Source organism: Colossoma macropomum, unplaced genomic scaffold, assembly GCF_904425465.1.
Source record: "Colossoma macropomum unplaced genomic scaffold, Colossoma_macropomum, whole genome shotgun sequence".
NCBI lineage: Eukaryota > Metazoa > Chordata > Actinopteri > Characiformes > Serrasalmidae > Colossoma > Colossoma macropomum.
In genome coordinates this window covers 13050434-13078160 of record NW_023494798.1, presented here as the reverse complement: position 1 = coordinate 13078160, position 27727 = coordinate 13050434, and the positions used below count along the sequence as shown (strand labels likewise).

At 45.2% G+C, this 27727-nt stretch overlaps 1 protein-coding gene across 1 annotated transcript; it reads left to right on the top strand.

Annotated features, from left to right (window-relative positions):
• The first annotated feature begins 2422 nt into the window (after positions 1-2422).
• On the top strand, positions 2423-26972 carry tle3a (TLE family member 3, transcriptional corepressor a). Its single transcript, XM_036584946.1, is given in 22 exon segments — positions 2423-2855; positions 3403-3616; positions 4362-4462; positions 4701-4764; positions 5999-6043; positions 10909-10971; positions 11463-11537; positions 17443-17644; positions 18149-18156; positions 20430-20552; positions 20636-20686; positions 20856-21008; positions 21630-21730; positions 21732-21760; positions 22054-22217; positions 22795-22868; positions 23098-23347; positions 23726-23973; positions 24072-24219; positions 25227-25377; positions 25745-25821; positions 26292-26972. Coding segments are annotated over 21 exon segments (2259 nt in total). The 5' UTR covers positions 2423-2855; positions 3403-3592; the 3' UTR covers positions 26400-26972.
• The last annotated feature ends 755 nt before the right edge of the window (positions 26973-27727 follow it).

The window sequence follows — 27727 nt, the reverse complement described above, 5'->3', positions numbered from 1 at the left end:
ACCGTGCAAGAATCTTCCGTCACTTTTGACAGCGTCAACTATTTTCGCTACACGTGATCATTCGTGGTTGGGTTCCTATAGTAGCAAACACAAGCGCTAACAGCACTACAAACTGGACCCTCGGTTACTAAATCGTTTGAAGACTTCTGTAGCCGTGCCTTTAGGTGGTTTGGGTGTGTGTGAGGAGAACCAGGTGGGTGTGTGGGAATCAGGCAGTGCACTCGGGTTGAAAGTGGAGAGGGCGATCTCTTGTTCTGTGAAGAATTAAAAGCACCTCCGCAAATAGCGGCATGTGTAAATCCTGGGGGTGGGAGGTTCACAGCGGCTGAGGTTTCCGTATAAATAAACAGTGAGTGAGTGAGGGCTGCGTGGGCGGACGGCCCTGGCCCCCTACTCCAACCCCGCCACCCCCCCCTCTCCGGGGTTAGGGCCAGCCTTTTGTCGCTCTAAATCCAAGCACTTTCTGTTCAGGAGGCTGGAGGGGGGTTGCCTGGGAGAGATTAGTCTGCCAGTTCTGGCGCGCACACGCTCACACTGCTTCTTTCTCAGCCAAAAGGAATGGCCCAGATAAACACCTCCTCATTTTTTTATAACAAGGATGGACAGAATCAAGCGCCTCAGCCCCGAGCCCGAGCACAAAAACCTGTTTGTGCGTCCCTGTGTCTGACACCATCGCTTCGCCACTGAAACCGCAGAATCCTTCAGCTATACAACCTTGAGCCATAAGAGCTACCAACGCTGGGATAAGCGTTAAGCTTTTCCATGGCGCACTGCGCTTTCTCCATATATACAAGACCACCCTATTTCTGCGGATGGGGTTGCATATCCTGAAACATGCAAGAATGGCAATTAAACTGTCAGATGAAATGTATTATTATTATTATATTGGTTAGAATGTCTTGCTTTATCTGGAAGTAATTAGCATATAATTAAGAATATGCTCCCAACAGAAAAAAAGATTTGTCACTCAAATAAGACACACTTTTCTCTTAGCAATGACAAAAAAATGTCAAAATGGCATCTTATGTTCTGAGAATATAACTCTATTTTTTAAAAAGAGCTACCAAATATGATACTTTTAACACAGAAGGCAAATGTTGTGTCTATTTAACGTTGCTGTGGTTTGCAGAAACGCACCTAGTTTGATGTTATCCATTAATGGCTAACAATAATTTTGCGTGGAAGAAATTCGCTCTTTAAAAAACGCTATTAAGTGTTTGCATGCTCCTTTGCTCCTTTGTTTTATGTAAGGCTCTCATTACCACGTGGTAGTAACAGATTGTTTGAACTGGAAAGAAAAGCCATTCGAAGCTAATTAAGCAGCCATTCCAGGCACTATTCACGGGCAGAAGACCGAGAAGCGCAGGCATTTGTCAGCGCTTGACCCCGCGTGGTATTGATTGACAACAAACCTGCCTGAATGACAGGCTTAACCTTCGCCGTCCAATCAGAATGGAGGGAGCAGGCGAGCTGCGCGCTGATTGGCCGAGGCGCTGTAAAGCCGCGGAGCGGGCCCACGTGGGTGAGACGACACAGCCGACACGGGATAGGCTGTTACTCCTCAGCACAGACATGGCCGATGTTCACGGGGATCAGACCCGAACAATCAACTTATTCCCAACGCTCGCTATCTGTCCATCCAGATGATAGGTCATATTCTCACGGATATGCACCTTAAAGGTGCCGTTTAAAAAAGAATAATAATAATAAGGTTAATTCTAAAGAGTTCGTGAGGTTGAATACAGCAGTCGGTCTGTTTTGAAATAGATGTATGAGGAACACAGCAGCTGAAATATTAAAATGGGAAAAAACGCATCATGCTTTCACATCAAAATCATTTGTAACCACGCTGTCAAAATCAGAATGACACAAAACATAGGTGTGTGTGCTGTTTTCCCTTTTACAGAGTGAACGATAGTGGGTTGAGAATAAATGTAATGTTAAATGTTAGCCTATTTTAAGTCTTAAAGATTTACTTTTGCTGCGTGGCTTTTGTTGCCTTAATTTCAACTGTTTTCTGTTTCTTGTTGAAAAAGTACTTTGTTGGGAGAATAACATTTAGCTCTATTCCAGTACACTGTTATAGTACGCTGAGAGCAGCTGGATTATTTCCTCGGGCAACGAGTTTCCATTTTATGCATTCGTGCGGTCCAGCCGAAGCTCTCTAAACGAAGAAAGTGTGCAGCACCGCTCTACTTTGTGCAGAAATACCTAGAAATGTGGTGATTGCAAAGCTACCTGTTCTGATCTAAAATGGCGAGGATGATGTCATATGTGGACCCGCTGTCCCCACGTGGGGAGACCGCGCTGCGATTGGACGAGCCGCAGAGACGCCGTGTTCTGCTCTCCGATTGGCTGGAGCGAGGCGCTTTCGCGGCGGCGGCCCGGCCCTCGTGTCGGTGGACTGTCTGTGTGTGGCACAGCGCTGCTGGACGGACGGAGGGGAAATGTGAGAGTGGAGTACAGCGGTGCACTCTGAAACCTTCCAAACCTCTTCAAAATCGGAAGTACATTTTGGCACCATCTTTTTTCTCCCCCCGGATTACCCATACATATTTTCCCCTTCTTTTCTGACACCGCTCGACCGAGCCTCGGAGTCTTTTTCGTGTGTGATTTTAGTGAGTTAAATCTTTGTCGCCTTTGCTTCGGACGCGCAGAGCAGGAGTCCCAGTCGCTTCCACTCACACACAGAAAGAGAGAGAGCACGGGAGATGTGGACGGCGACCAACGGGGCGGTTTTTGACGATTGGACGCCATAAAGTACGCATACGGCGGTGGCCCTGGTTATTTTTTACAAGTTATCTTCGTTATTTTGACACGGTGGATGCGAGTGGACGTTTGAGACGCGAAAGCAGGTAGGAGGCAGGCTAGCACGGTTAGCTAGCCACACTAGCATGTTATTCAACAAAGTCTTCATTCAGCGTCGCTCGGCGAAACAGAGACTGAGCTCGACAGCCTAAGTTAGTCTCTGTCACTCTGTACACACAGCGGTTATTCGGACTTGTTTTTTCTCTTATTTTCTAGTCATGTGAACCACTGGAGGCTTAATGTGTAAGAAATTAATGGTTAAACTAAGAAAAAAAGCCCGACCGCGTGTCTTGTTGTGAGTGCCGTTAGCCGTTGTTCGGTTCTGTTTATCGAGGCGCTGCTTGTCTAACTGTGACCATTTAGCTTAAGAGCCTGTCGAAATTCTCAGCCAGCGTTGGCAAACAGCATTACAGCGCTAAGCAGCACCTCGTTAGGTTTGAAGAGGGATTTTTAAAGGTCACCTGACAGATTGAGCGAGTGTTGTAAAACGTCAAAACTGATACAATCGTGAGCTGTAGCATACAATTCAGTACAGCGAGCTAATTGTTCTTCGTTTTTCTGTGTCTGTTTTTCTCCTTCATCGTTTCCCTGAAGAGCTAAAAGGGTTCGGGGAGGGAGCAGAGCTCGAACAGCAGGGGTTTTGGTGTCCGGGGCTTTTGTTTTGCCCCCAGCGGCAAGTTTAGGCTGTTGGTGTCCGGCTCATGTGCTGATCACGGTGTCTGAGAGCCTCCTCAACACAGAGACCAGCGAGATCTCTCCTGCTGAATAAAGGATACAGTTCAAGATGTATCCACAAGGCCGGCATCCGGTAAGTGGTATTTCTTTTAATTTATACCAGAGGTAATTATTGCTGCAGCTGCATGGCTTTAACTCATATGTGAGGGAGAAAATGCCCTGTCCATGACCAACGACATCCTCATGTTCAGCTCACAATGAGTTGGTCTGCTAAAAGCCCTCTGTTCACGCCACCATAGTGCTCTGAAATGAAAAGCAGGTCAGTGGGTAATGTTTGGCTTTAAAAACACCCCCCACCGACAATGCCATCCACCCTTGTTCACTGTGTCCTGAAATGCAGTCAAAAAATGCTGCCAACCTTGAAGAGTGAAGAATTCCTTGAGCTGTATGCTCATCCGTAGTCGTATTTGTTTACTAGAGCAAGGCTGTGTTTTCAGAAAGCATTAAGTTAAATTGCGGGGGAAAAAAAACAGAGAAAAGAAAAGAAACAGTATTATTTTTTATTATTATTATTTTTTTTTAATTCTCTATTTTGGTCAGCTCAGGTCCATCCATGCGAGGCGACCCCGTTTCAGTGAAGGCTTTAAAGCGGCCGCAGAGGTTGTCCCCCTGCCTCGGCAATCAGGGCCCGTAGCTATCGGGCAGATGTCACTGTAGCAGAGATGTCACCCGGGCCCTCATTCGGGGGGCTGAAATATTAGAGTCGCTCCCCTGCGGGCGCAGAATGCATTAGAGCCTTGCTATTGCAGTCAGTGGAAAACAAATTTGCTTCTCGAAGGATGTAATTGAGTTTGATTGATGTGATGGCTGTCTTTCAGGCGCCCCACCAGCCTGGTCAGCCTGGCTTCAAATTCACAGTGGCGGAGTCCTGTGACAGGATCAAAGACGAATTTCAGTTCCTGCAAGCGCAGTATCACAGGTAATAATCTAGGGCTCTGGGACAGTAAAATAACATCCTGTGCATTTACTGCAGACTGTATGAAACGGTTGCATTCAGACATCAATAATGCATGCTTTGGTAAGCAGTTTCAGTCATACAGCAGAATGGTTAATTTGTTTTGCTAACGACAGTGGCAATGAGAGACATACTGATATAACTGTCAGCAGTGGTGAAGACAGAAATTGTGGAGTCAAAGCCTGTGTGTTGTTATTTTCAGTCTTAAGGTGGAGTATGACAAACTGGCCAACGAGAAGACTGAAATGCAGCGCCACTATGTCATGGTAAGATGAGATCCAAAATCTAAGCTGCAATTATGCTCTTATTTATGGAGTGTATGGGGGAGGTGGCGGGTTATGCTTGGTGTATACCTGCACTGTTGCTGTGTGTGTGTGTGTGTGTGTGTGTGAAACCTCTACTAGTGCCTCCAGCTTTATTAAAGGGCCCTGAGTGACTGCTTTGAGCCCCAGGCTCCTTTATATGCCGCCCCTTAGCCGCAGGGGTCAATGACCATTGCATTGTCCCCTTTTTCTCTCCCTCTCCCCCTCCTCTCTATTCCTCCCTCATCCACCCCGCCCCCATCCCCCTCTCTCTGCCTCCCTCTGTGCGAGGATCTGATTATTCTCCAAGGAGACGCCGCTCTCAGACAAATGCACGGCTGTAAATTAGGTGAGGGGTGATGGAGGAGGGCCAGGGGCAGCTGTGGGAAAATACTCAATCGCCGCAGAAACGCCAGTGTACAGTCTCTCGATAATGAGATTTAACACACAAACAAGCAGCTCGGCTCGAAAATCTGCATTAATCTTAAGCACAGGCTTAATCATTTACACAATATCAAAAGGCCCAGATTCAATTGTAAATGTTTTGGGATCGCCAGGTTTTATGATTAGCAGAGGAAAAAACAAAGGCTTGACGTGATGTAACGCTACAAGGTCAAATCGTGGAAGTGTATTCTCTTATCTTGGGTAAACACACGAAGGATGACTTTAACCAATACCCAGGGACGCTGGTTAAACATTCCGTTCACAGGAAGAAGCTTGTCAGTCTGACAGGAGGAGAAGAGGTTAGGTAAACATGGAGAAGAATCCCCCCATGCTAACTGACTCTGCTGATGGTGTCTTTTACTTAGAAAGGAATTATCCAGGGCCAGAGACTCTCCTGTAGTGATTTTTTTTTGCTTTGTTTTTTTTCTTGAAGTGAAAAAAACTGGCAATATTCTTTGTGTTAATAGGAGTCCTGGTTAAATTGGATTTCTCTTGTTTAGACTTGAGTCAACTGGGCAGCATATGGAATGGAAAGAGGGTAGAAGAAAGAAAAGAGGGCAGATTTGAAATTCTGGTGTAAAAGGGTTTGAAGTGTTCATCAAAAGCTCCCTCTTCCTTTCACCCCTTCATGTTTAACAAAAAAACCTAGAAATCCCCTCCACAGGTCTCTCTGATGTGCAGTGAGAATTTTTGATGATATTGGGATATGGTGAGGGGAAAGAGACTGAATATTTTTCTTTCTGTTGCTTTTCAGTACTATGAGATGTCCTATGGGCTGAACATCGAAATGCACAAACAGGTATGTAGGCCTTTGATTTCTCCCCGACATTTCTCTCACCGTCTCTGTATCATGGACAGTGTCCTAGGGGGTGTGTGTGTGTGTGTGTGTGTGTGTGTGTGTGTGTGTGCGCGTGCATGCACGTGTGGAAATGTAGGCTCAGTTGCACTGACAAGTGAAGTATGCTCCATAGACATCATAAGAGATGGCCTGTGGTGTTTGGTGAAAGAGCTTGTCCCTCTGTCTCTCTATTTTTTTTTTTCTTTTTCCTGCTCACATACAAACACTTAGATATGCATAAACACAATTATTTCTTCCTTTTTGCTGCCTCTGCTGAGCTAACAACACATGTCTGTGTGGTCAGGCAGCTTTGATAAGATTAAAGTCAGGCATTTGGCAGGAAGGGCCTTGTGTCTTAATGACTAAAGAGAAAGGACTCTGCCCAGGCCCCATTATGTCAGCACATTTAAGACACCCCTATAAATTAAGGCTGGCGAAAAATAGCGCCCGCCGTAAATTCAGCCCTTCCAATCAATTTCTTACCACGCTGGAATTTCACAGTGCATATACCTGACTCAGACTCTCTTTTGGAATCAATCGTCAGATTGTGTTTTCTTTCTCTGCATGGCATTTTTCCAAAGGCTCATCTCGGATATATGTCTGAATGTGTGTTGTATTGTTTTTGATTTATCGCCTGGCTTTGTACACCAGATAAGGAGATAGACCAACAAAGCAACTCCTATCTTGACAGAAGGGTGCTAGCCTAGCTTAGCCCGCTCCCTTTGTACCCTCCTGCTGCCTCCTGAAGGTTAATGGCATAAGGGTGGAGCGTTGGAGCAAGCGATCCATCAGTGTCCTCCATGTGCGTCAGTGTGGTCGGCCGTCCATCAGGTCCCGCACTCTTCTGATGGCTCCTGTCGGCCACTTATCTCCCAGAAAGAAAAGGGGGGGGTAGTGATGGTGGGTTGCAGAGGCGGCTGGGCGGGCGAGTAGGAGGACCAGCCCTGTGTAAACAGGTTAATCGACTGATCCATTTTAGCACCTTGACTTTTATCAGCCACTGCCACTGAGCCCATGGAAGTGCTTGAATAATTCATCCAGTCCCAGCTCTAACCTGCTAGAGGCGAGAGAGGAGGGTGTTAGTGAGCAAACACGCGCGCACACACACACACACACACACACACACACACTATCATCCAGCTCAGCCCTCCCACATTAACCCCAGCCCAGGAGCATGAGTGCAGGCAGGGAGTGGTTAACCGCCAGAGGTGGCTCGGATTACTGCATCCACACCGCCATATTATCCTCCGGCCCAAGGATTTATTCCCACTGACAGGAAAATCCGTCTCTGCATCTGCAGTGTTTTTCCTCCTCCTCCTCCAGTGTTTTGTATTTTAAAGAGACGAGGCGTAATGCAGATTTTCAGGAAGCGCGTTAACGTTTGATATCCGCAGACAGCCGTGGCGGCAGACGGAAACGAGGCTCTAGCAGCTGAACTGCCATGTCATTGAGCTGCCAGTATAGGTTATTGTTATTAAGGGTTGATCCAAATTTCTCACCTGTTGTGAATGGCATAGGGAAACACCCCTCCCCCCCAACCCTCCTCTCAAATCCGGCCAGGTGGTTGCTCCCTGCATACTGAGACCTGGATTGAGCTGGTCTGCCTTTGCGGTTGACACAGGGACACTGATCAATGATTTATACAGAGGGACTCTAGTAAGTGTTTGCTAACTGCTGGATGGCCCTTCTTAGTGCGAGCCAAAGCAAACAAGACTCACTCTGCGAGGTGAGCACACACAGCCCCTGTTAAAAGAAAACACTGAGTGGTGGTGAGTGAGCAAGGGCTCAGAGCCCAGGCAAGCTCCACCCCTCATTTTCTCACTGATTAGCCTGTGGTCAGGTACAGAGAAATGTGCCAACAAGCTGACAGCGTGAATCTGTGCACAGTGTAGCGAAGGAGGGTTGTTTCTGTTGGTTTGTTTTTGTTGACATGTTTGTGTAATGTTCATTTCAATTCTTATGGACTACCTGGTCTTTCCACTGAGAGGAAGGATAAGCTAGTCATCCATGTATAACTAGAGCCCAAACCTCTGCCTTGTGCTGTACAGGTAGACTTAAACGCCAGTTCTTAGCTCAGTCTCACTCTAACAGCGCTGTTAGATGGCACGTGTGAGACACCTCTAGTCGTGTAGCTGATGTTAGTCCTTCATTACTGTATGTCAGTCAGAGAGCACCATTTCACTCTCTGTTGAAAACTAGAGCCCCATCATCCTGGCTGGGTCAAGTATTGTTTGTGATGGGGACACATGGCTGCAAGCACCAGTTGTTTTCCCTCTATATTCAATGCTCATCAGTGTCTCACTCCATTCCGCCACCGCTGATAGCAACAGACAAATAGCTTTCAGCATGCCATTGACAGACTGGCCCTAGAGTGCTCTTGAAGGGGTGCTAGACAGGTCCGAGTACCTGTAATTGTGTACCAGAGCGTGAAGCTCGCCACTCAAGAGCCGGGCTTTCATCTGCTTAAAGTGACAACGTCCTATTTTTATCCCCAGCCAGAGCGAAAAGGCTCCTCTCTCTTCCAGCTTTACACACACGCTTGCAGTTAGCACACTTGTACATATGTACATGGCTGCTGTTACATGTCGGCCCACCCTCCTCCCAACACACAGTGGTGGGGAATTTTTTTCTTGCCAGATAGAGTACGAAGGTTTAGAGTGAGTGACAGATAAGTCAACCCTTGACCCCACTCGGCCAGCTGTCAGTGTTGTGGTAAGCCCTTAAGGAATGCGCTCAGTGCTCTCCAGGCCTCTCAGCAAATCCTGTCAAATGTTCGGCTGCTATTGACAAGGTTTATCTTGGCAAATAAGGATTATACACTGAGCTGGCTCTTCAACCATTTTTGTTGATGCATTCGTCTAGCATTTTTTTTTCCCCTCCCCGAGCATTCAGCTTGCAAATCCTTGTTTTGAGTCATTTTATTTTTCTTTAAAAGCAAACTGTTGCTGTACACCCCATTACTTCAATATAAATCAAGCATGCTTTCATACAAACGTCCTAATGCTGACAAAATTATAAGGCTGGCTGTTTATTGCATGCAGAGCCAGCTGTCAGGAAAAGATGTTTTTTGAGAGCAGGGAATGTACAGAAAGCAAAGAATTTTTGGTATGTCCTCTAAACTGCTTTCATGTTGATACTCCACCGTGCCTTTGATGTGGAGCACCATCCGCCTCAGATTACTGTCAATATATCCCTGAATTCCAGCTGCTTGCTTGGATATTCCAGACTGTACACTTGTCTGTAGCCTGGCCTGAAATGAATCTCTCCTCGTCAGACGAAGGGGGGTGAGGGCAAAAACTTTCTTGGGTGTTACCAATCATCTCGTATAGAAATATTGTGTTTGGCCGCTACCACCACTTGGCATTTTTCGGCAGTACGTTATAAATAATTTCCCGGTCAGCACAGCGCTGCGTGTTTGCCATTGAAATGAGAAATAGGGCTGAAGAGCGCTGTGATGTGTTTGTGCTCGGCTCTGGCCCTGGGTTGAACCGAGGCTCATAAATTCCGTAGATGATACATCTGTAGCAGAGTTCTCTCCCACCCCCCTCCATCGCACCCCCTTCTGCTTTGGTCTCAGTCAAAGCCTGAGGTAGACCTGTGATGTGAGGCTCTTTCATCACTGGACGGGGCTCTGATTTGGCAGTGCTGTGTTCTTGCTATCTGCCGCCAGAAAGAAGGGAGGAAAAATGGAGGACGACCCACTGTAGCTGGCTTTCTGGGGTAAGACATGGATTGCTGGGTTAGAGAAGATGCTTTAGGAGGATGTGTGGAGAGAAAAGGCCACATTTTCTCCTTCCGTCATCCTCATTCACAATCCCCCCCCCCACACCCCTGCCACCATTCCCCCTCTTTATCCACCTTCCGCAAGCAGCGCTCATCTGATCGACAGGCCGAAAATTCAATTTAATGACCTGCCCGTGTGCCTGTAATATGATTTTACAGGCTGTTACGGTCAAGCCGAGGTAGCATTTGCATAATGATCGGAGCGCGATAGGAGATGGGGGCCGCTCGTCCGTAGTTGCCATAGCGACGGCCGGGCGGGCGGAGAGAGAATGGAGGTCGGGTCCCTGTGGCGGATTGGATGGATGAGGTGGAGGTGGGGGCGTTGGGGGGGGGCGGGGGGGATTGGTGCTGGGAAAATGATAGAGGATGGTGGGGAGGGGCTGAATGTGCCCAGGCTGCTGACAGATCTGGCCCTAGTCCACCCTCTCTCATTAGTGAGCACTGACTGCTGGCACCTACTAGCGCTACTGCTGCAGACATTTTCATCCCCAACCAAACGCCTCATCTTAATTCCAACATCAACACAACCGGCTTTTCAATATGTAGCCAAGCCTAGTCAAGGCTTAACTTTAAACATTTTAGCTATGCTTTCTCAAATACGACTGCAGCTCAGAGTATTCATCTCCATTGAATGTTGACATGTAGGTCACAGCACATCTTCGTGATACAGTATAGGGAGTAACAGGGAAGTCCTCAGCAGCAGTAGACTGCATTACCGGCCTGACAGTGGGTGAAGTGTAATGGTGCTCTTAACGCGGCTCGCCTCTGGCGGGCTCGTGTTCCGTGCGGTTTGGAGTGTACACTCATCGCAGCTGCGCTCTCTCTCCCCTGGGCTCTCCTAATGCTTTAAATATTTCACATGTCAATATCACGCTGTTTGGAGTGTGTCGAGTCAAGCGCTGCTGATTGCCATGGTAATTGACTTAATCGTTGTAAACACTAAAAGGGGTTGAGTCAAGCTTTTTTTGCCTTTTTGTGCTGTTGTAGTTTCCAGCCCTAGTCATTTGCCTTATTTTTTTTGTTTCTGTTTTTCTCTCTTCCAGACCGAGATTGCTAAAAGGCTTAATGCAATTCTAGCTCAGATCATGCCTTTTCTGTCACAAGAGGTGAGTTTTATCACATGTATTTACCATATGCAAAGTTAACCGCAGTAGCAGTTTTATCTGTAGAGATGCTGTATTGACACAAGTGAAGCAGTGCTTTGGAAATTCTTAAACATGATTATTCATATACTTTGCTCTGTTTATGTGTACTTGTCATCCATATTCATACATAAATGAGATGTTATTTATCACCCATATTATCATTATAATATGGAAAGAAATAGTGTCTAAAAATTCATCTAGAACATGGACTAATACATTTGTCGTATGAGCATAACAGTGGACCAAATTAAATATCTGATGTTTATGTATCTGATCACCAGTAGTTTGCACTGTAGCTTTAGTTGCTGCTATACTTTGCACTTCAGAAGAGTTTTTTAAACAGGGCATACCTCTACTTATGTATTTATGTTGAATAGTGTTTAGCATGAAATAGTTTTGTGTGTCTTGAGGTTTTATTTGTCTGAGTATTCTTTACCCGCTTTGTGTTGTAGCACCAACAGCAGGTTGCGCAGGCTGTTGAGCGTGCCAAGCAAGTGACAATGACAGAGCTGAATGCCATCATCGGGGTACGTGGACTTCCCAATCTGCCTCTCACCGTGTGTATACCCCTTTAATTCTTTTATTTGACTGTAGTAAGGGGGCAAAACTGCACTGTCATTACCTCAAAATAACTACTCCAGAATTTGTATTTGGAATAAGCTATTTGAACTGTAGAAAATTATCTTGTGCAGTTTTGCCCCGTTCTTGAATGCTTTTTAAAAAATATATCTAGAAAATGAAATGCATGTGTTAATGTACATGTTAATGTAATGCATGTTTAGTTTTTAACACACGTGTTATTGTGTGCTGTTCTGTGTGTTTTACTTGCATCCCTGACCGTCCTTGTGTTCTTTTTCTTTGGTACACTTAGCCGTTTGGTTAGTTATCTAATGCGTGACTGGGATTAGTGCGTCTGTAGGCTAGGCCAGCTGTATTTGGGCTACTGTACCCTGGGTGTGTCCTGTCCCTGAATGTGAATGGAAAAGCCCTTCAGAGCTCTCTTGTAGAGGCTGCATGCCTTTAATTGGATCAGGTTTTACTGGGGAGGCTCATCCCTTATTGCTGACCTGGATAGCACCCACGAATAACAACAGATATACACACAGGCACACGCACTGGTCACCGTGTTACAACTTGAAATAACTTCTCTCACCTGTACAAGTTCATTCAGTTGCAGTTCGGCTCCCTTTTGCCTCCCATATACTTCTCATTGATCACTACTGAAAGATCTGGGTTGGTGTGTAAGTGAACAGATCCGGCCCATGACCCCAGAGCTGGTCCGGCTGTGATCTGATTATAGGAGCTGACCCTGCTTTGATTGGCCTCCTGCTTAAGGGTCATTCCATTGCTGGCAAGGGAGGTAGAGGGGGACCAGGAGCAGTGGCGGCTCTGTAGCCTGGTATCGAATTCAATTAGGGCCTTAACACCGACACTCCACCCCTCTCCCCATTCTTAGATAATGATTTCCTGGAATCTGAGGTGGGGGGGAGAGACAGGCATGTGGCCACTTCTAAATGCCAGCCTATCTACTGGGAAGATCCCTTCTGATAGCTTTGATGCTGCATTATGCCAGAACGGCTCTATTGCTTAATGACTGTCTTGCAAGGAGAAAATCTGAAAGTACAGGCTATAATTCTTGTGGAAGTGTTCTTTCGGCATTAAGATGTGGTCTTTATTTGCGCTTTTAGAAGTCAGTCACCTTTTCTCCCTCTTTGGACAGAGTTTAAATGCAGTTGACATTTAAGTTTCTGAAATTTGACTTTGTTGTCTCTCTTTCATTTTGTATGCATGGATTTTTTTTACTTAGTTTTTTTTTATATCTGTGCAAAAAGACATTAGCTTGTCTGGAGGTGGGGTGGAAAGATCAAATATTTTTCAGAGGTGGTGAACATACGTAATGCGCACAGCTGTGTGTGTGTGTGTGTGTGTGTGTGTGTGTGGTGCTGGAATCCTCATGAATACTAGAGGGACAAGGTGAGATGAGAGGTGTGTACTCAAATGCACACACACACTGGCAGTGCAGAAGCTGCCAGCATCTCTTATTGATGGACCCCAGAGCAAGTAATAGGATGCATCTAGGACAGCTGTGCTTTTTTTTTCTCCTCTTTTTTTTTCTGCAGCGCTATGACTTTGATCAGAGGTCTCAAGATGGCCTTCTCCAGCAGCTCAGCATTTCTGCCCTCACCATTTTTTGTGTGTATTTGGTCTTGTTTATTTCAGATAATGCTTGCCATATTCTCTTCTGTTATTTTAATTTTCTCTATGGTTATATGGGGGCTGCATTAAGCTGTTACTGAATTTAGAATAAGCTGAAGTACGCTGCCCACTCCAATTGATCTTTTAGCCAGAATAATAGTTTTTTTAGCGTATACATTGTATTTACAATTAACAAGCATGCTTCAGTTCCAAAATCAGTCAGGTGTTGCTTGGAAAACAGAAATATTTATTAAAAACCTGACATTAATAAGAATGTTGCCATTGTGGGGACTATGGTGGTCATTAGCTCTGTTATTTTATTAGGTACTGTTAAGCTGTTGCAGTGATAGCATTTCACTGAAAGGCTATCTCATTTTATACCATATTGTATTTAAGACTTTTTTATAGAATGCTACTGGCAAAATTTTGCCAGTGAAACAGCATCTATATTGCCAGGCAAAACCAGCTCGGCAGGAGGGACCACCACAGTCACCATACAGTCACGTTAGCTGTCATGGTGGTTACAGTTAACGAACTGTGAGGAAAATCAGATTTGTCTGATTAGTTCTGTGTCTGACCAAAGAGGTTTGTTAAAAGGGAAAAAGAATGCAAAACCATCTCTAAGACAAGTGGCTAGTCAGGCCACAGGCTTTGTATTTTTGTAGCCGAAATGTTATGGCCAGGGGTCCCCGGGTGATAGGCAGTGTCTGCCCCTGATTGTGGTTGTGTATTGCAGTAGATGGAAACGTAGCTCAGGGCAGCAGCACAGATGCAGACGTGCACTGAACTCACTGCTAACTGTGCCGCAGCTGCTGCTGCAAGATGTCTTCCCAGACCTCTCACAGGAGTACCATTTAAGATGGCCTCCACTTGTGCTAAGGGTCCAATTAAGTGTTTTTGTGTGTGTAAAGGAGAGGGAGCTGTAGATCTTGAGAGGCTGCATGTTGCATGGTAACAGTGCTAAATTGTTTAGCTTATCTCACCTGAGGACAGGGGTAAATCGAGTGTCTTACTTGGCCAGTTGACTTTTCCGCTGCCCAGACGTTTTTTTTATTCATCTGGTGGCCGGCCAGCATTTGGCAGTGATATTTCACAGTTGGGGAGGAGATTAACACCAACAGAAGAGGTCTTTATCTAGGAATATTAAATTAGAGGAGGCATTTTATTTCTTTATTTTCTTGTCTTCATAGCCGGGGCTCTAATGAGAGTTCTCGATGATTGTCCATGCATATTACACATCAGTGGCTCATTAGCCAGAATGAGCAAGGAAGGGCCTCCCCCGTGAATCAACTGCCTTTTTAATTTCCCTTGTGGTCCGTCATCCTCCCTAGCTTGCACACACATACACTCGTTCACTTTTTTCCCCTTCTATCTCCTTACTCACTTTCTAACTGCACACACACACACCTTACAACCACCTAGCCACCCACGCACAGCCCTCCTGATACGCACACAGATCGCCTTCTCCTTTCTCATGTCCACAAGGTCCCTGGTTTCTGCAAGGCCTGTCTCATAACTGACTTGGCAGCTCAGAGTAGGAGAGCAGGGCAAGGTTGCAGGTTCAAATCCCAGGTGGCGCTCCTCTATATACCATTCTCTCCCTTGCCATTCTTCAAGGCCCTTTGCTGTAATATACAGCCAGCTGTGCAAATAATCGGCAAAGCTGTTGGCAATTATAGTCACCCCCAAATACGAGCTCATGATGGACATCTTAATAATGATTTATCCTCTGGAAAGGGCAAGCTTTCGGAGCATTCCAGACTTCTAAATAAGCCTTTAGTATTGATATTTACTCTTGGCATGGCATTAATGACCTGCTGATAATTCTGAAAGGTTGTACCTCCATGCTCGCAGCACTTAGCCAATAAGATCTACCCTTTTCGCTTCAAAAAGAAAACACACACACATGCCAAAGATTTCAGTGAGAATGGCCATAAATGGTCATTGATTGAGTTGAAGTCTGTATAGAAAGAGGGAGGTACATGCCATAACAGCAGCTAAATTATACAGCCCGCCAGAGCATAGTAATAAATTGTGGGGAGGTTTTTGTTTTTTTTATTATTTTTTTTATTGGTGCTTGTGCTAAGTATTATTTAAGCTTACTTTAAACGATACACTTTCCTTGCTGAGAGGCTTTTAACTCCTGTCAGCTTGTCCCAAGCCCTTCAGATATTGATGGGAGTATTGGAGGCTTGAACACATGCCAGCACGGGACCCCTGGTTGTTGGCTGCTGCAAACGACACAACATACTTGCACTTACACATTCTCTCAGAACTTCAGCCCAGCTGCTGCTGGAGTGTTTTGAAGTTTGATTTTCATGGGTGACTCATACATGGGAATTAACCAAACCCTAATGCAAGGGGAGTCTGTGTGCATTTTTATATGTATACAGTCCCCTCCACCATTATTGGCACCCCTGTTAAAGGTGAGTAAAAAGGGCTGTAAGAAATTCCCCTTTGCTGAATTAACTCAAAACGTCGGGAAAATACAACCTTTAATCAAAGAAATTTATTTTGAGGGGGGAAATCCTCATCAAGAAATATTTATTTTTAACAAAACTACAAATCCATAATTAGTGGCCTCCCTGCATTTAATCCTTTGTATTACCTTGTATTACATTTGCCAATATCACAGCACTTACTCTTCTCATATAACATATTATAAGGTTGGAGAATACCGACCAGGAAATTTGAGACCATTCCCCTTTATTCTCTCCAGATTGTCCAGTGTCCTAGGTCATGTCTTGTGCACTCTCCTCTTTAGCTCACCCCACAGGTTTTCCATGGCGTTTAGAAGGGGACTGAGATGGCCATGGCAGAAGCTTGATTTTGTGTGTCCAATGACAACCCATTTTTAGTTTCTTGGCAGATGTAAAATGTCCTGGTGTTTCATGGAGGCCTTGGTGCCATATACCATAACAAGGTTCCCAGGGCCTTTGGAGGAAAAACAGCCCCACACCATCACAGACCTCTGTACTTATCAGGTTCTTTTTAGTGTAATTTACTTCAGTTATTTTTCTCAGTTAGTGTAAGAGGGGACTGTCTGTGTGTGTGTGTGTGTGTGTGTGTGTGTGTGTGTGTGTGTGTGGCCGTCAAGCTCTTTTTGAAGGGGTTGAGGAGCAGGTGGTGTCAAGCCCATGAGCTGACATTCTAGTGCGTGCTGTCTGCATCTTACCTGTATCTTGAAAAGGCCTTGACAACTCATTGAATGTGTGTGCGTTTGTGGGTGTGCGTGCTCACAAATGCATGTTTGTGTCTTGACCTCTTTAGTTCAGCCTATTTCCTTTAAGGGCACAGCATTGGGCAGCCATGGCTTTTTCTCTATCAAAATCTGTTTTCATCATTGACTTCCAGCTTTCTTGGGTTTCCGGGTTTTTTTTCACCCAGCTGTGATTCTAAACTCGTCTTTCCTGTCTCCTGAGCTTCAGCCGACAGTTTCAAGTCTCAGTTCTTTCCCACGCAGCTTTTCTTAATAGCACGTGTGCTTTGACCAGTATGGAAACGTACGGGTTATTTTGTCTGTAATCGCTACCATGACAAAACCTGTTATCTCTGAAATGGTAACTTTCTAGGAGAAAGAAAAAGGGATTGACAATGATGTCAGAATCATATCAGTATCAGCAGATATTTACTTTAAAATTATTGTCATTGAGAAGATGTTTACATTTGACTTATTTCATCTGATATTTTATGTATTTATTGTACTCTGAAAGAGCAGAACGTTTAGACGTCACTTAACTACTGCTCTAAAATGTCTCCATTTTATTTATTTTACTGCATATGTGGACCTCATTTAATGGATTTCCCCATAATGCTAAAGCAGGTGGATCCAGTCCCAATTTCTGCATTTTAAAAGTGGTTTAAATCAGCAGATAAGTACATGGTGGAGTAAAATGTTGGATATTGACATCGGCCCACAATTCCCGTATTGGTGCATCCCTAATGGAAAAACGGTTTTGGACCATTTCTGTTAGTCAAAAATCTTTTACAAAATGTAAAGGCCAGCTTGTTTTTTTTTTTTAAAGAAGAAGCAGGAAAATAAATAAATAGTAAATGGAAACAGAAATGGAGATGAGATTTGTCTGTTTAATGAAGTTCAGTGTTTTGATATGACATCAGTGTTAATATCCGTCTCCTTGGGCTTACAGAAGCTCAGACTGTGCATGTGTATGTTTGGCCGATGGCCTGTCTTGGTGCGTGTTCTCTCTGGCCCACTCGTAGTATATCTCTCTGCAGCAGCAGCAGCTCCAGGCCCAACACCTATCTCACGCAGCTCATGGCCCTGTGGCTCTGCCCCCACACCCCTCGGGCCTGCAGCCCCCAGGCATCCCACCAGTTACAGGCTCTGGTTCGGGCCTCCTGGCACTAGGCGCTCTGGGCAGCCAGCCTCACTTGTCTGTGAAAGATGAGAAGAACCACCACGATCTGGAGCACAGAGGTAAGATACCTGCACATACAAGGCTCTAATGAAGACCAGGACACCACAACTCTGGCCCTTCAGCGGATTAAACCTTTGACTTGAAGGCTGTATAGCAGAGATTATCATTCTAAATGTTTATAATGTGACATTTGATGATAAAAGCATAAATAAAAACTTTCTTTAAGTAACATTTAGCAGATGTTAGGTTAAAAACATTTTCCCTTTTTCTATCTTCTAGTTATTATTCTGAGAATAATGTTTTTTTAGAACAGTGACAAAATGTGAAAAGCTTTGAAATTGTAATGAGAACATATTCGAACATAACTAGTTCACTTTGTCAGGGGCAGGAAAAAGGAAAGTTCCTGTTGCAGGTTTTTGTGAGTTCGAAAATGTAGCATTTTTTGTAGGTGATGAAACCATGTCTTAGTTGGACAGACTCACTAACTTTTGTTGTCTATCTCTTCTGTGTGTCTGGCCAATCTTAATATGTCTCTCTCCTCTAACCGGATGCTGTGACTACAGAGAGTACGGTGAGTGCCCAGTTTTCATTGGCTTGGCTCCCCTCTCTCTCTCTCTCTCTCTCTCTCTCTCTCTCTCTCTCTCTCTCTCTCTCTCTCTCTCTCTCTCTCTCTCTCTCTCTCTCTCTCTCTCTCTCTCTCTCTCTCTCTCAATATATATATTCTTACCCACTCTCTCTCACTTGCTCTTGTTCTGTCTCCTGCTTTTCTGCTTTGTCTCTCATTCTTCCTGCATGAAAGAGCTTCTTGGTCTGTTTCACGCCTAAGAAAATTTCCATTAATGTAAATGTCAAATAAGACTCCTTTTGCCTGAAACACGCACAAGTTGCACTCCGTACAGTAATCTGCTTTCATTAAAGTGACTAATGGGGAAATGAGTGTTGTTGTTTTTTTTTGTTTTTTGTTTTTTTTTGAAAATGAAATAAGCCCTCACTTCTCCACGCAGATGGGAAAAGACTCGTATTACAGTGTACGGATTAGTGCTGCTCCCTAATTTCGGCACAATTAAAGACGACTTTCTCTTCTCCCCTCTTAGCAGATTTATTTGATCCTTCCCAGTCCCCCCACACCACCTCACTCACTGTCTCATCCCTGTTTACTGCCTGTTTTCCTCTATCCTTTTTTTGCCTGGCCAATAAATATGCATGAACACAGGCAGTGGAATTGTTTTCTTGCCTCTGATCCCCTTGTAAAAAGCGTTTATTTGACGTAGGCTTAAATCTCTCCGATGGCTGATTGTGGCAGCGAGATTGGATTTCTGACGGTCCCTGCCAGGGCTCAATGGGTGCAGTCATGTCTAAAGGAAAAGAAGCTCCCCTAGCAGTTAGCGGCCCAGGGCCCTTGTGAGTGTGTGTGTGTGTGTGTGTTGCGGCTGCTGTTGTCTCAGGTCATCTGATAGCATAGTGGTGACTCTGTTTAATGAGTCACGCTAAGCATCTCTTTAAAAGGTCAGGCATTACACACACACACACACACACACACACACACAGGATGGTGGGCCTTCTGCCCAGTCTGCTACTTAATCTCACTTCTCAGCTTAGTTTCCTTTTACACTTGCTGTGAACTTAGGCTTTTTTGCTGTCTGTTGTGTTCTGCACACTCTCTGAGCTGCGAGGGAAGCCTAAGAGAAGCTCTCGGTGTTGGATTATGTTGAAAGTGCCCAGAGAGCACTCCAGAAAGGTCTCTCCGCTTTACTGGCACCTCTTTTCAGCCATTGGCCATGCGTACTGATGACCTCTGAGTATGTGCCACAGGAACAAGGAAGAATCCCGTCCTTTTTGTAGAACGTAGGGGTTTTCTACAGAGGAAATACTTGTCTTAGTCTGCTGGAGGCAGGCCAGCCATGTTGTACTGCCATGTGTGTGGTCTCACTTTTCTTCGTTTGAGTGGGCCTGGAAATAAACTGAGGCAGAGGAAGTTCCAGTGGACAGAAGCTAACTGCTGGAGAGCAGCTGCCTGCCTATGGCCACAGATAGCTCTATGTTCGGCTGTCTGTAGCCTAGCAGCTCCACAGGCCTGGAGTCAGAGCCAGGAGGTGCCCAAGCACGCTACAGCAATCAATGGCCATTACATGGTCCTACACACACACGCAGAGCCAATCCAAGCCTGGCTGCTCTCAGATAAAGAGCTGTTGTTCAGGACTAGTACACTGCTCATGTCTTCCTGAAGCTGTTTGTTGTCTCTTTTAGGAATGGAGGGAGGAGGGGGGTTGGAGGGGGCTGTGAAAACAAGCCCCTCTCTTTGGTCTGCTTAACTGTGGCTGCTCTGTTGTGTAGCCAGGACATTCTTGTGTGTTTAGTCTAGTGTAGGTTGTTAGATACGGCTTGGCTAGTTTCAGTGCTTTGTGTTAGACCTGTTTTGGGGTTTGATGGTGGCTTATTGGAATGAATAGCCCTCTTCTGGCTTTTTAAAATGTGTGGGTTTTGGAGTGATGAGAGCAACCTTGTTTTCCGTTTTCCCCCTTTCTTTCTTTTTTTCTCGCCTCACTATTTCCCATGTTGGATCCCTTTCAGGACCCACAGCTGCAAAGTACCCGTCATTCTGTCTGCAATTGTTTTCTAATCTGGCTTAATTAATAATGTTGCCACAAGGCATATTACCAGTGAGAAATAAAATAAAATTTTTTAAAATAAAATTGGGGTTTTGGAAACTGTTGTTGTTATAGATGATATTATAACAATTAAATGATAAATCTTGCTCTGTGATGTTTTCTCAGAGAGTATTTTACAGAGAGGATGCATAATCATCAGTTCCTTTAATATTTCTGTTATGTGTTCCTTCTTCAGAACAACTCCATCTCTCCATCTGATAGCCTGCGTACCTCCAGTGAGAAGCATCGCGGCTCCTCAGATTACAGCCTGGACTCTAAGAAGCGCAAAATGGAAGAGAAGGACAACATGAGCAGATATGTGAGTCTGGAGGATGAAAGCTTATGAACGTTTCTGTAGTGTTAATTGTGTGTGGGAGGTTGACAGATTGATCTTTTAAACAGGACAGCGATGGAGACAAAAGTGATGACCTTGTGGTCGACGTTTCTAATGAGGTGACTGTTTATTTATTTTACAATTATGAATTGGTTTGTTTTTCAATCTTTATGCAAAAAACTAAATAGCACCAAATTTAGTCAGTTCTAGTAAAACAGTGGTGTGATTATGATTGAGCTTAGTGTTTTTAATCTGTTATTTCTTTTTGTGGTATTTTCGTTTTTGTAGGACCCTGCCACACCCCGAGCAAGTCCAGCTCACTCCCCACCAGAGAATGGCATAGACAAGCCCCGCCCTCCGAAGAAGGACACACCCAACAGCCCTGCATCTGTGGCCTCCTCTGGCAGCACACCTTCCTCCAAAACCAAGGAGCACAGCCATGTAAGGGCACATGCACAAACATGCATGAGCTCACTCCTTTCAATGTTGAACACCATTCACCTTCTAGGCACTCTGGATTTTGTGACAGTTTGTGTCACTTATGGGGCATGTAATAAAGGGGAAAGAAAGCGGGAGTGAACCAGACAGAACTAAATAGATGCCACAGCAGTGATCTTTCTGTGGTGTGTCTGTCTCACTCTCTATCTCTTTTTCTTTCTTGCTCTCTCCTCTCTCTCTCATTCTGACTAATGGCTTAGGAGTGAATGTCTGTTTCCCAGCCCCGTCTTTAAATACATCTGTAAATGTCAGGGATAATGCATTCCCATAGCAGGATCAGTCGTGTCTGCTCTGCTAATAACTCAATGCGTTTAACCATTCTAGGCCTTCTGCCTCGGCAAAAAGATTAAAGGGAAAAAGCGGGGGATAGGATAAAAATGAGCCTCATCTCCATTGTAGCAGTAATGGGTTTTGGGATAAATAGCGGGGTTTATAGCTCGTAGGAGTAGCGGGTTTGTCAGAATTGGATTGGATTAAGTTCAGCCAGCACTCAAATCTTCTGCCTGGATGCTGCCTCACTTTTCTGAGGATTTCTCTGTTCTGTCTGCCCCCCCCCACACACAGAATGACAAATCCTCGACGCCTGGTCTCAAGTCCAACACCCCCACTCCACGTAACGATGCCCCTACCCCTGGCACTAGCAGCACGCCGGGGCTGCGGCCCTATCCTGGGCAAGCCCCCCATGGAGGCTCTGGGTGAGTATGACCTACACACCCACATAACGCTCCAAAAAACCCTCTTAGGATCTCTCTTCAATGTGCTACATAAGTAGATGATCACATGACTATAAGAGAAGGGCTGTATATGAAAACTAAAAGTTTCCTTCAGGCTTGTCTCTGATCAGAAAGCTGAGGAGCTGTCTTGCGGGGGTCTCTGTACCTTAGTCTGTAAGGTTCAGTGCAGGTTGATTGAGATGGATCGCCATTCTGGCTCCTCTGCCTGTCCTTGACGGATTCTGATTTATGATTGGCTCCGTGTGTCTGTGTAGCTGCTCCTGCACTGCGCACACCCCTTTCCTACCCGACGCCTTTTGCCATGATGGGCCACCATGAGATGAACGGCTCACTGACCAGTCCTGGCGTCTATGCTGGCTTGCACATCTCGCCTCAGATGACCGCGGCTGCTGCTGCCGCCTACGGCCGCACGCCCATTGTAAGTATTTGTGTGAGTGAATGCGTACCCTCACTAAAGTTAACTTTTAGGGGTGCACGACTGCAATCAGACGATTTTTACTGCTGACACAGCGATTTTTTTTTGTTTGTGGCCAAGCTGTGATTTTATGACTACTGTAATATGAGCCGGCCAAGTACATGCACACTGCATTTAAATTTGTGCGTTTGTGTATATGTAAGGCTTACCCACCAGCTGTACATTTACGTGGTCACAAGGGCAAGCTTTAGGTAAAAAGCAAATAATATTTTTGTCTTTGTTGCTTATTCTTTTCAACTAAAATAAACTAGGTTTTGGGTACACCTTTCTGACCTTAACTTGATCCTTTATTTATTAATTTCTGATGGAGTGTAAAATAAGTATATTATCTGGGCTTTCAGGCAACCTGGCTGTCTGGTTTTTCATTGCGTCACTGTTACTATTTTACAGCATATATCAGTTCAGACCAAATGTAGTATATATTATGCTACTTGCACATTATCAGTGATGGTAATATAATGCAAGGCTTGTAAAGGTTGTACAGCCATGTATTGAACTAATGTTACTTTATTTCTTTTAGGCCGGCTTTGAGCATCCTCATATGAGAGCCCCAGGCCTCCCTGCTAGCCTCACCTCCATCTCTGGGGGAAAGCCGTAAGTGTTCTTTAAAGATGACCTCATCTAGAGCCTTCCCTTCACAGCTCTATTTATGTAGCAGCACCATACAGAAAACCTTTTGCTAGTCTTAACCCATTTCAGACCACTCACTCATTGCTCTAATTGATTTAATGAACCCACTTCAATCAGTAGTCATGCTGTGGACTACAGGATAAATAACTAAGGAGACTCTTTCATTTAAATGTTTTCTCCTTTTCTCTCTCAGGGCCTATTCCTTTCACGTCAGTGCTGATGGGCAGATGCAGCCTGTCCCCTTCCCTCCAGATGCTCTGATTGGCCCCGGAATCCCACGCCACGCCCGGCAGATCAACACTCTGAGCCATGGTGAGGTGGTGTGCGCTGTTACCATCAGCAACCCTACACGACACGTCTACACTGGTGGCAAGGGCTGTGTCAAAATCTGGGACATCAGCCAGCCTGGCAGCAAAAGCCCTGTGTCCCAGCTCGACTGCCTGGTAAGAACTGAAACCTCTATAGGAGCCATTTACTGTTATCGGTGTAAATATGGACATGCATTATTGAAATACCTTGAACATTTGGAAGTTAAAGTGGCATACATAATGCATAATTTAATATTTGTATACTAGGACTTTTGCCAACATTACCCTGGCTCTCTTTATCTGGACAGAATAACTTTGGTGTTTTGAACACAACTCATTCACTTTTCTTTTCCCACAGTTGCCAAATCATGTAAATACTAGCTCAGCTTTGTTATTAAGAGTGCTGGGTAACATTGCATAAATTGCATTCAGTATGCAGTGTTATGCAAAACTTTTGCATTGGCAGTGCTTTGGAATGGATTTGGCTTACTGTGTTGCTCTTCTCCGGATCAGAACCGGGATAACTACATTCGTTCCTGCAAACTGTTGCCCGATGGACGCACTCTGATCGTGGGTGGTGAAGCCAGCACTCTGACCATCTGGGACCTGGCCTCGCAGACACCTCGCATCAAGGCTGAGCTGACCTCTTCAGCCCCAGCCTGCTACGCTCTGGCCATAAGCCCTGATGCCAAGGTCTGCTTCTCCTGCTGCAGTGATGGCAACATCGCTGTCTGGGACCTCCACAACCAGACTCTTGTCAGGTAAGCCCTTGGTCTTGACTCTGTTTGAAAATTGTGGTAAGCGTGATTGGTATTATTGGAGTGAAGCTGATTACCCCATTGCCTTGTGGGTATTATAGGCAGTTCCAAGGCCACACAGACGGTGCCAGCTGCATCGACATCTCACACGATGGTACTAAGCTATGGACAGGAGGCCTGGACAACACTGTGCGTTCGTGGGACCTGAGAGAGGGCCGGCAGTTGCAGCAGCATGACTTCACCTCACAGGTAAAAATCCCTGCTCCCTACATAGTAGGGCTCCAGCAGTTACAGTCTGTAATGTTTTTGCTGTCATTCAGCCAAGTTGCAATACACCACAGTAAGCAAAATGGCTTCTTTTTAGGGCTGCAACAAATACATGTAAGTAAAATATAAAAAAAAAGAAAAAAAAGAAAAGAACTTCTGTGGAAAAAGGTTTATTTATCAAGTCAAATGCTAGCTTATCACCCATTAGCTACCAATAGCCCATATCTGCTAGCGCTGCACACGAGACTCATTGGAGATTACAATTTGGCACAGCTTGCAAGACTTTTACAATTTGGAGAGACAATATTGGTCTTAACTCCAACTGCAGTCCAGATATGTTTGCTACCTATCATGTTCTCAATTGCGTTTACTACCAAGTGTAAATGAGAGTCTGCAGGTTAGTTGTCCAGTGCTGTAATAAGATTATTCAGACTGCACCAGGTGACAAACCAATGTGGCTGAGATTAGCTTTTGCTTATGTATAAAGTGGCTTATAGCAGCCTCAAATCCTTGATCGCTCCGCTGAAGAGTTGATGAAGAAGTTTTCTTTTTTAAGATGATGTTAAAAAAGACAGTTTCCTCTACTTTCCTACACTGCTCACTGCTGCACAGAGCCAGCAACATGATGGGCGTTATGAAAGAATAAATTGCTTGTTGCACAGCTAGAACCTTGAATAATGCCAGCAAAGGAAGTGGAACAGAAGAAGACATGACTAAGAATGTCCAAAGATCGAGAGCTTTTTATCTGCAATACTAACACCTTAGTACAAATCAGTATATGTAAAGTGAAAATGGCTTCACAGCAGTACACGGATGATGCTCAAACATTTAAAATGAAAGCACGTGTGTTACATGTATGTTTACACTTAGATTATTTGATTAATTGTGGAAAAAAATTATGGGAATAATCTTTGAAGCCTTGTAACATCCGTCACTATTGTTAAAGATCTCTGTGTCCTATTGACACTCTGTTCTTGTCCCACATACAGATTTTCTCGCTGGGCTACTGCCCAACGGGCGAGTGGCTGGCTGTGGGCATGGAGAGCAGCAATGTAGAGGTGCTCCATCATACGAAGCCTGACAAGTACCAGCTCCACCTGCACGAGAGCTGTGTGCTCTCACTCAAGTTCGCCTACTGTGGTAAGATACTAAGAAATATTGACATTACCTTGATTAAAAGGACGGACAGTGCCACAGCTGCCAAAAGTGTACCATTCATTCTGTAGCTGAGGGGGGAAAAGTGTTTATAACTGCAGTTTAATGACATGAGATTGCATACATTTGTCTTGGAATTAACTTTAATTGCATGTGTCTTTGCTTTCCATTGTTTTCTAAGAAGCAAACTAGTTGATGTTTACGCATGAACTGCGTCTCTCAATTGAACAGAACCTTGACCGTCCTAACCCATTAAGCCTGCCTTCAGTCGCTTTGCACATATCTCTATTTAGCTCTCTCTTGCCTCGGCAGCCCGGCAAAGCTCTAATTACGTTTGATTTCCCTTGACAAGGTAAATGGTTCGTGAGCACTGGGAAGGACAATCTGTTGAACGCATGGAGGACTCCCTACGGCGCCAGCATATTCCAGGTACAGAGATCAATACAGGCTGTCTGCAGGAAGCTTGTGGGCAGCCCAGCTTTGCCCTAGAGGGCGGAGTGACCGCTGGCTGATGGACAGCGCGTGTATCAGCGGAAATGGGCCAGAGTGTGTCATTAACGCAAGGGCCCTGACCACTTAGGCAGGATGTGGGCCCGCACACACAGCCGCTGTCCACCAGTAAATAACGCTAACCCTTCAAGTGTTTATGGCTCGAGAGGTCGGCACAAGAGCTAATGCAGTATGATGGTGCAGAGAGAAGTGCTTATGTATACAACTCTTAGTGTTTTTGCTTTGAGTGATTGGTTGGGGGACGGAAGGGGGGTGCTTGTGAGTCATAGCTTCATGCAGTTCTACCATAGGACAATAAGTGTTTTGACAGTTTAATTTCAGCCGACTCACTTTTTTTCTTCCTCGTTGTACATCTTTTGTCTCTCTCTCTCTTTCTTCTGTTCCACTAGTCAAAGGAATCATCCTCAGTCCTGAGCTGCGACATCTCAGCAGATGACAAGTACATCGTCACCGGCTCTGGCGACAAGAAGGCCACAGTGTATGAAGTGATCTACTAGAAAGAGAGGTAACTGAGTAGAGAAGCTCAGGCCGTGTAGAGTGAGACCGGAGCGTTTGGGGTGCCGCCCTCCTCCTCACTCCAACGACTCTTCTAGTCAGACAGACAGGACAGCACCTGTCTGCCTGACTGTCTGTCAGTCTCATCCCCCATCACCCAATCATGGACAGCCTGACTGACAAAAGCCTGGATTAGTCATGTATGGGCTGGAATGAACTGGACTGGGGTGGACTGGACTGGACTGGACAGCCTTCAGCCACTAATGCTTCTTACGTGCTCATCTCTCCCTCAACCACCACACCCAGCGCAAGTCAAATGGCACTAGAGAAGAGAATACCTTTTAAAAAGTACAGTGAGAATGTTCCATACTGCAGCGTGAAGCGGCGCTTCGTTCTGAAACTTTATCCATTTGGAGGTTCTGTGAAAAGTGTACATAATGGAGTATTAAAAGGCCTTTTATAGATTTATATTTTGGTGTCCAGTTACATTTGTGATGGTTCTTTCTCTCTCCCCACCCCCTTCCTCTCCTTGATGCTTTGTTTTTCCGCTGGGGCTTGGAAATTAGATTAGGACTTTTTTTTTGCTAAGGATATTCTATCTCTTTTCTTCTGCAAAGTTCGTATTCCAGGCTAACCTTTTTATGGAAATCTAATTTACTTTCACCCCCCCTCTCTGAAAAACAATTTTGAGCTAGATCACATTTCAGAGATGTTTTTTTTTTAAAATGTCCTGTGGATCTTGCCCCTCCTCGCGCTGGAGAGCTCTTGCCTTAGCAGTCCTCTAAAGCACCTGAGGCAACAGCTGTTGCTCAGCATTAAGAGCAGTTCCTGTGAAAGAAGGGCGGACACTCAAGACTCCACCTGATGGGGAGTGACTGTTCTGACTTCCTCCAGGCAGCCTCCTAGAAGACAGGCCAGCTTCCTCCAGAAGAAGAACCCTTTGTTGTGGACAGACATGAGGATTATGGAATGTTTGATTGTACAGTCTGACCGGACTCTTCCATAGCGGCCTCTGAGAAGACAGGCCAGCTTCCTACAGAGGAAAAGCCCTATGATGTGGACAGGCATGTGGAATACATTTGATCGTACTGTCTGACAGGAGGACCCTTCCATAACCTGTGACTTCATTGCATTACTGTATGAACAGGACACAGCATCTTGTCTTGTAGTGGATGGACATGATTTGGATGAATCAGTTAATATTTCCTCAGCCCCCATGATGTTCTCTGGGGTTTGTGTGCATAGTGTCTTGTATGCAAGAAGCACAGAGTCTGCTAACATCTCGGCAGCTAAGCCAAACAAAGCGTAAAGGCCAAGACTAACGTGCAGG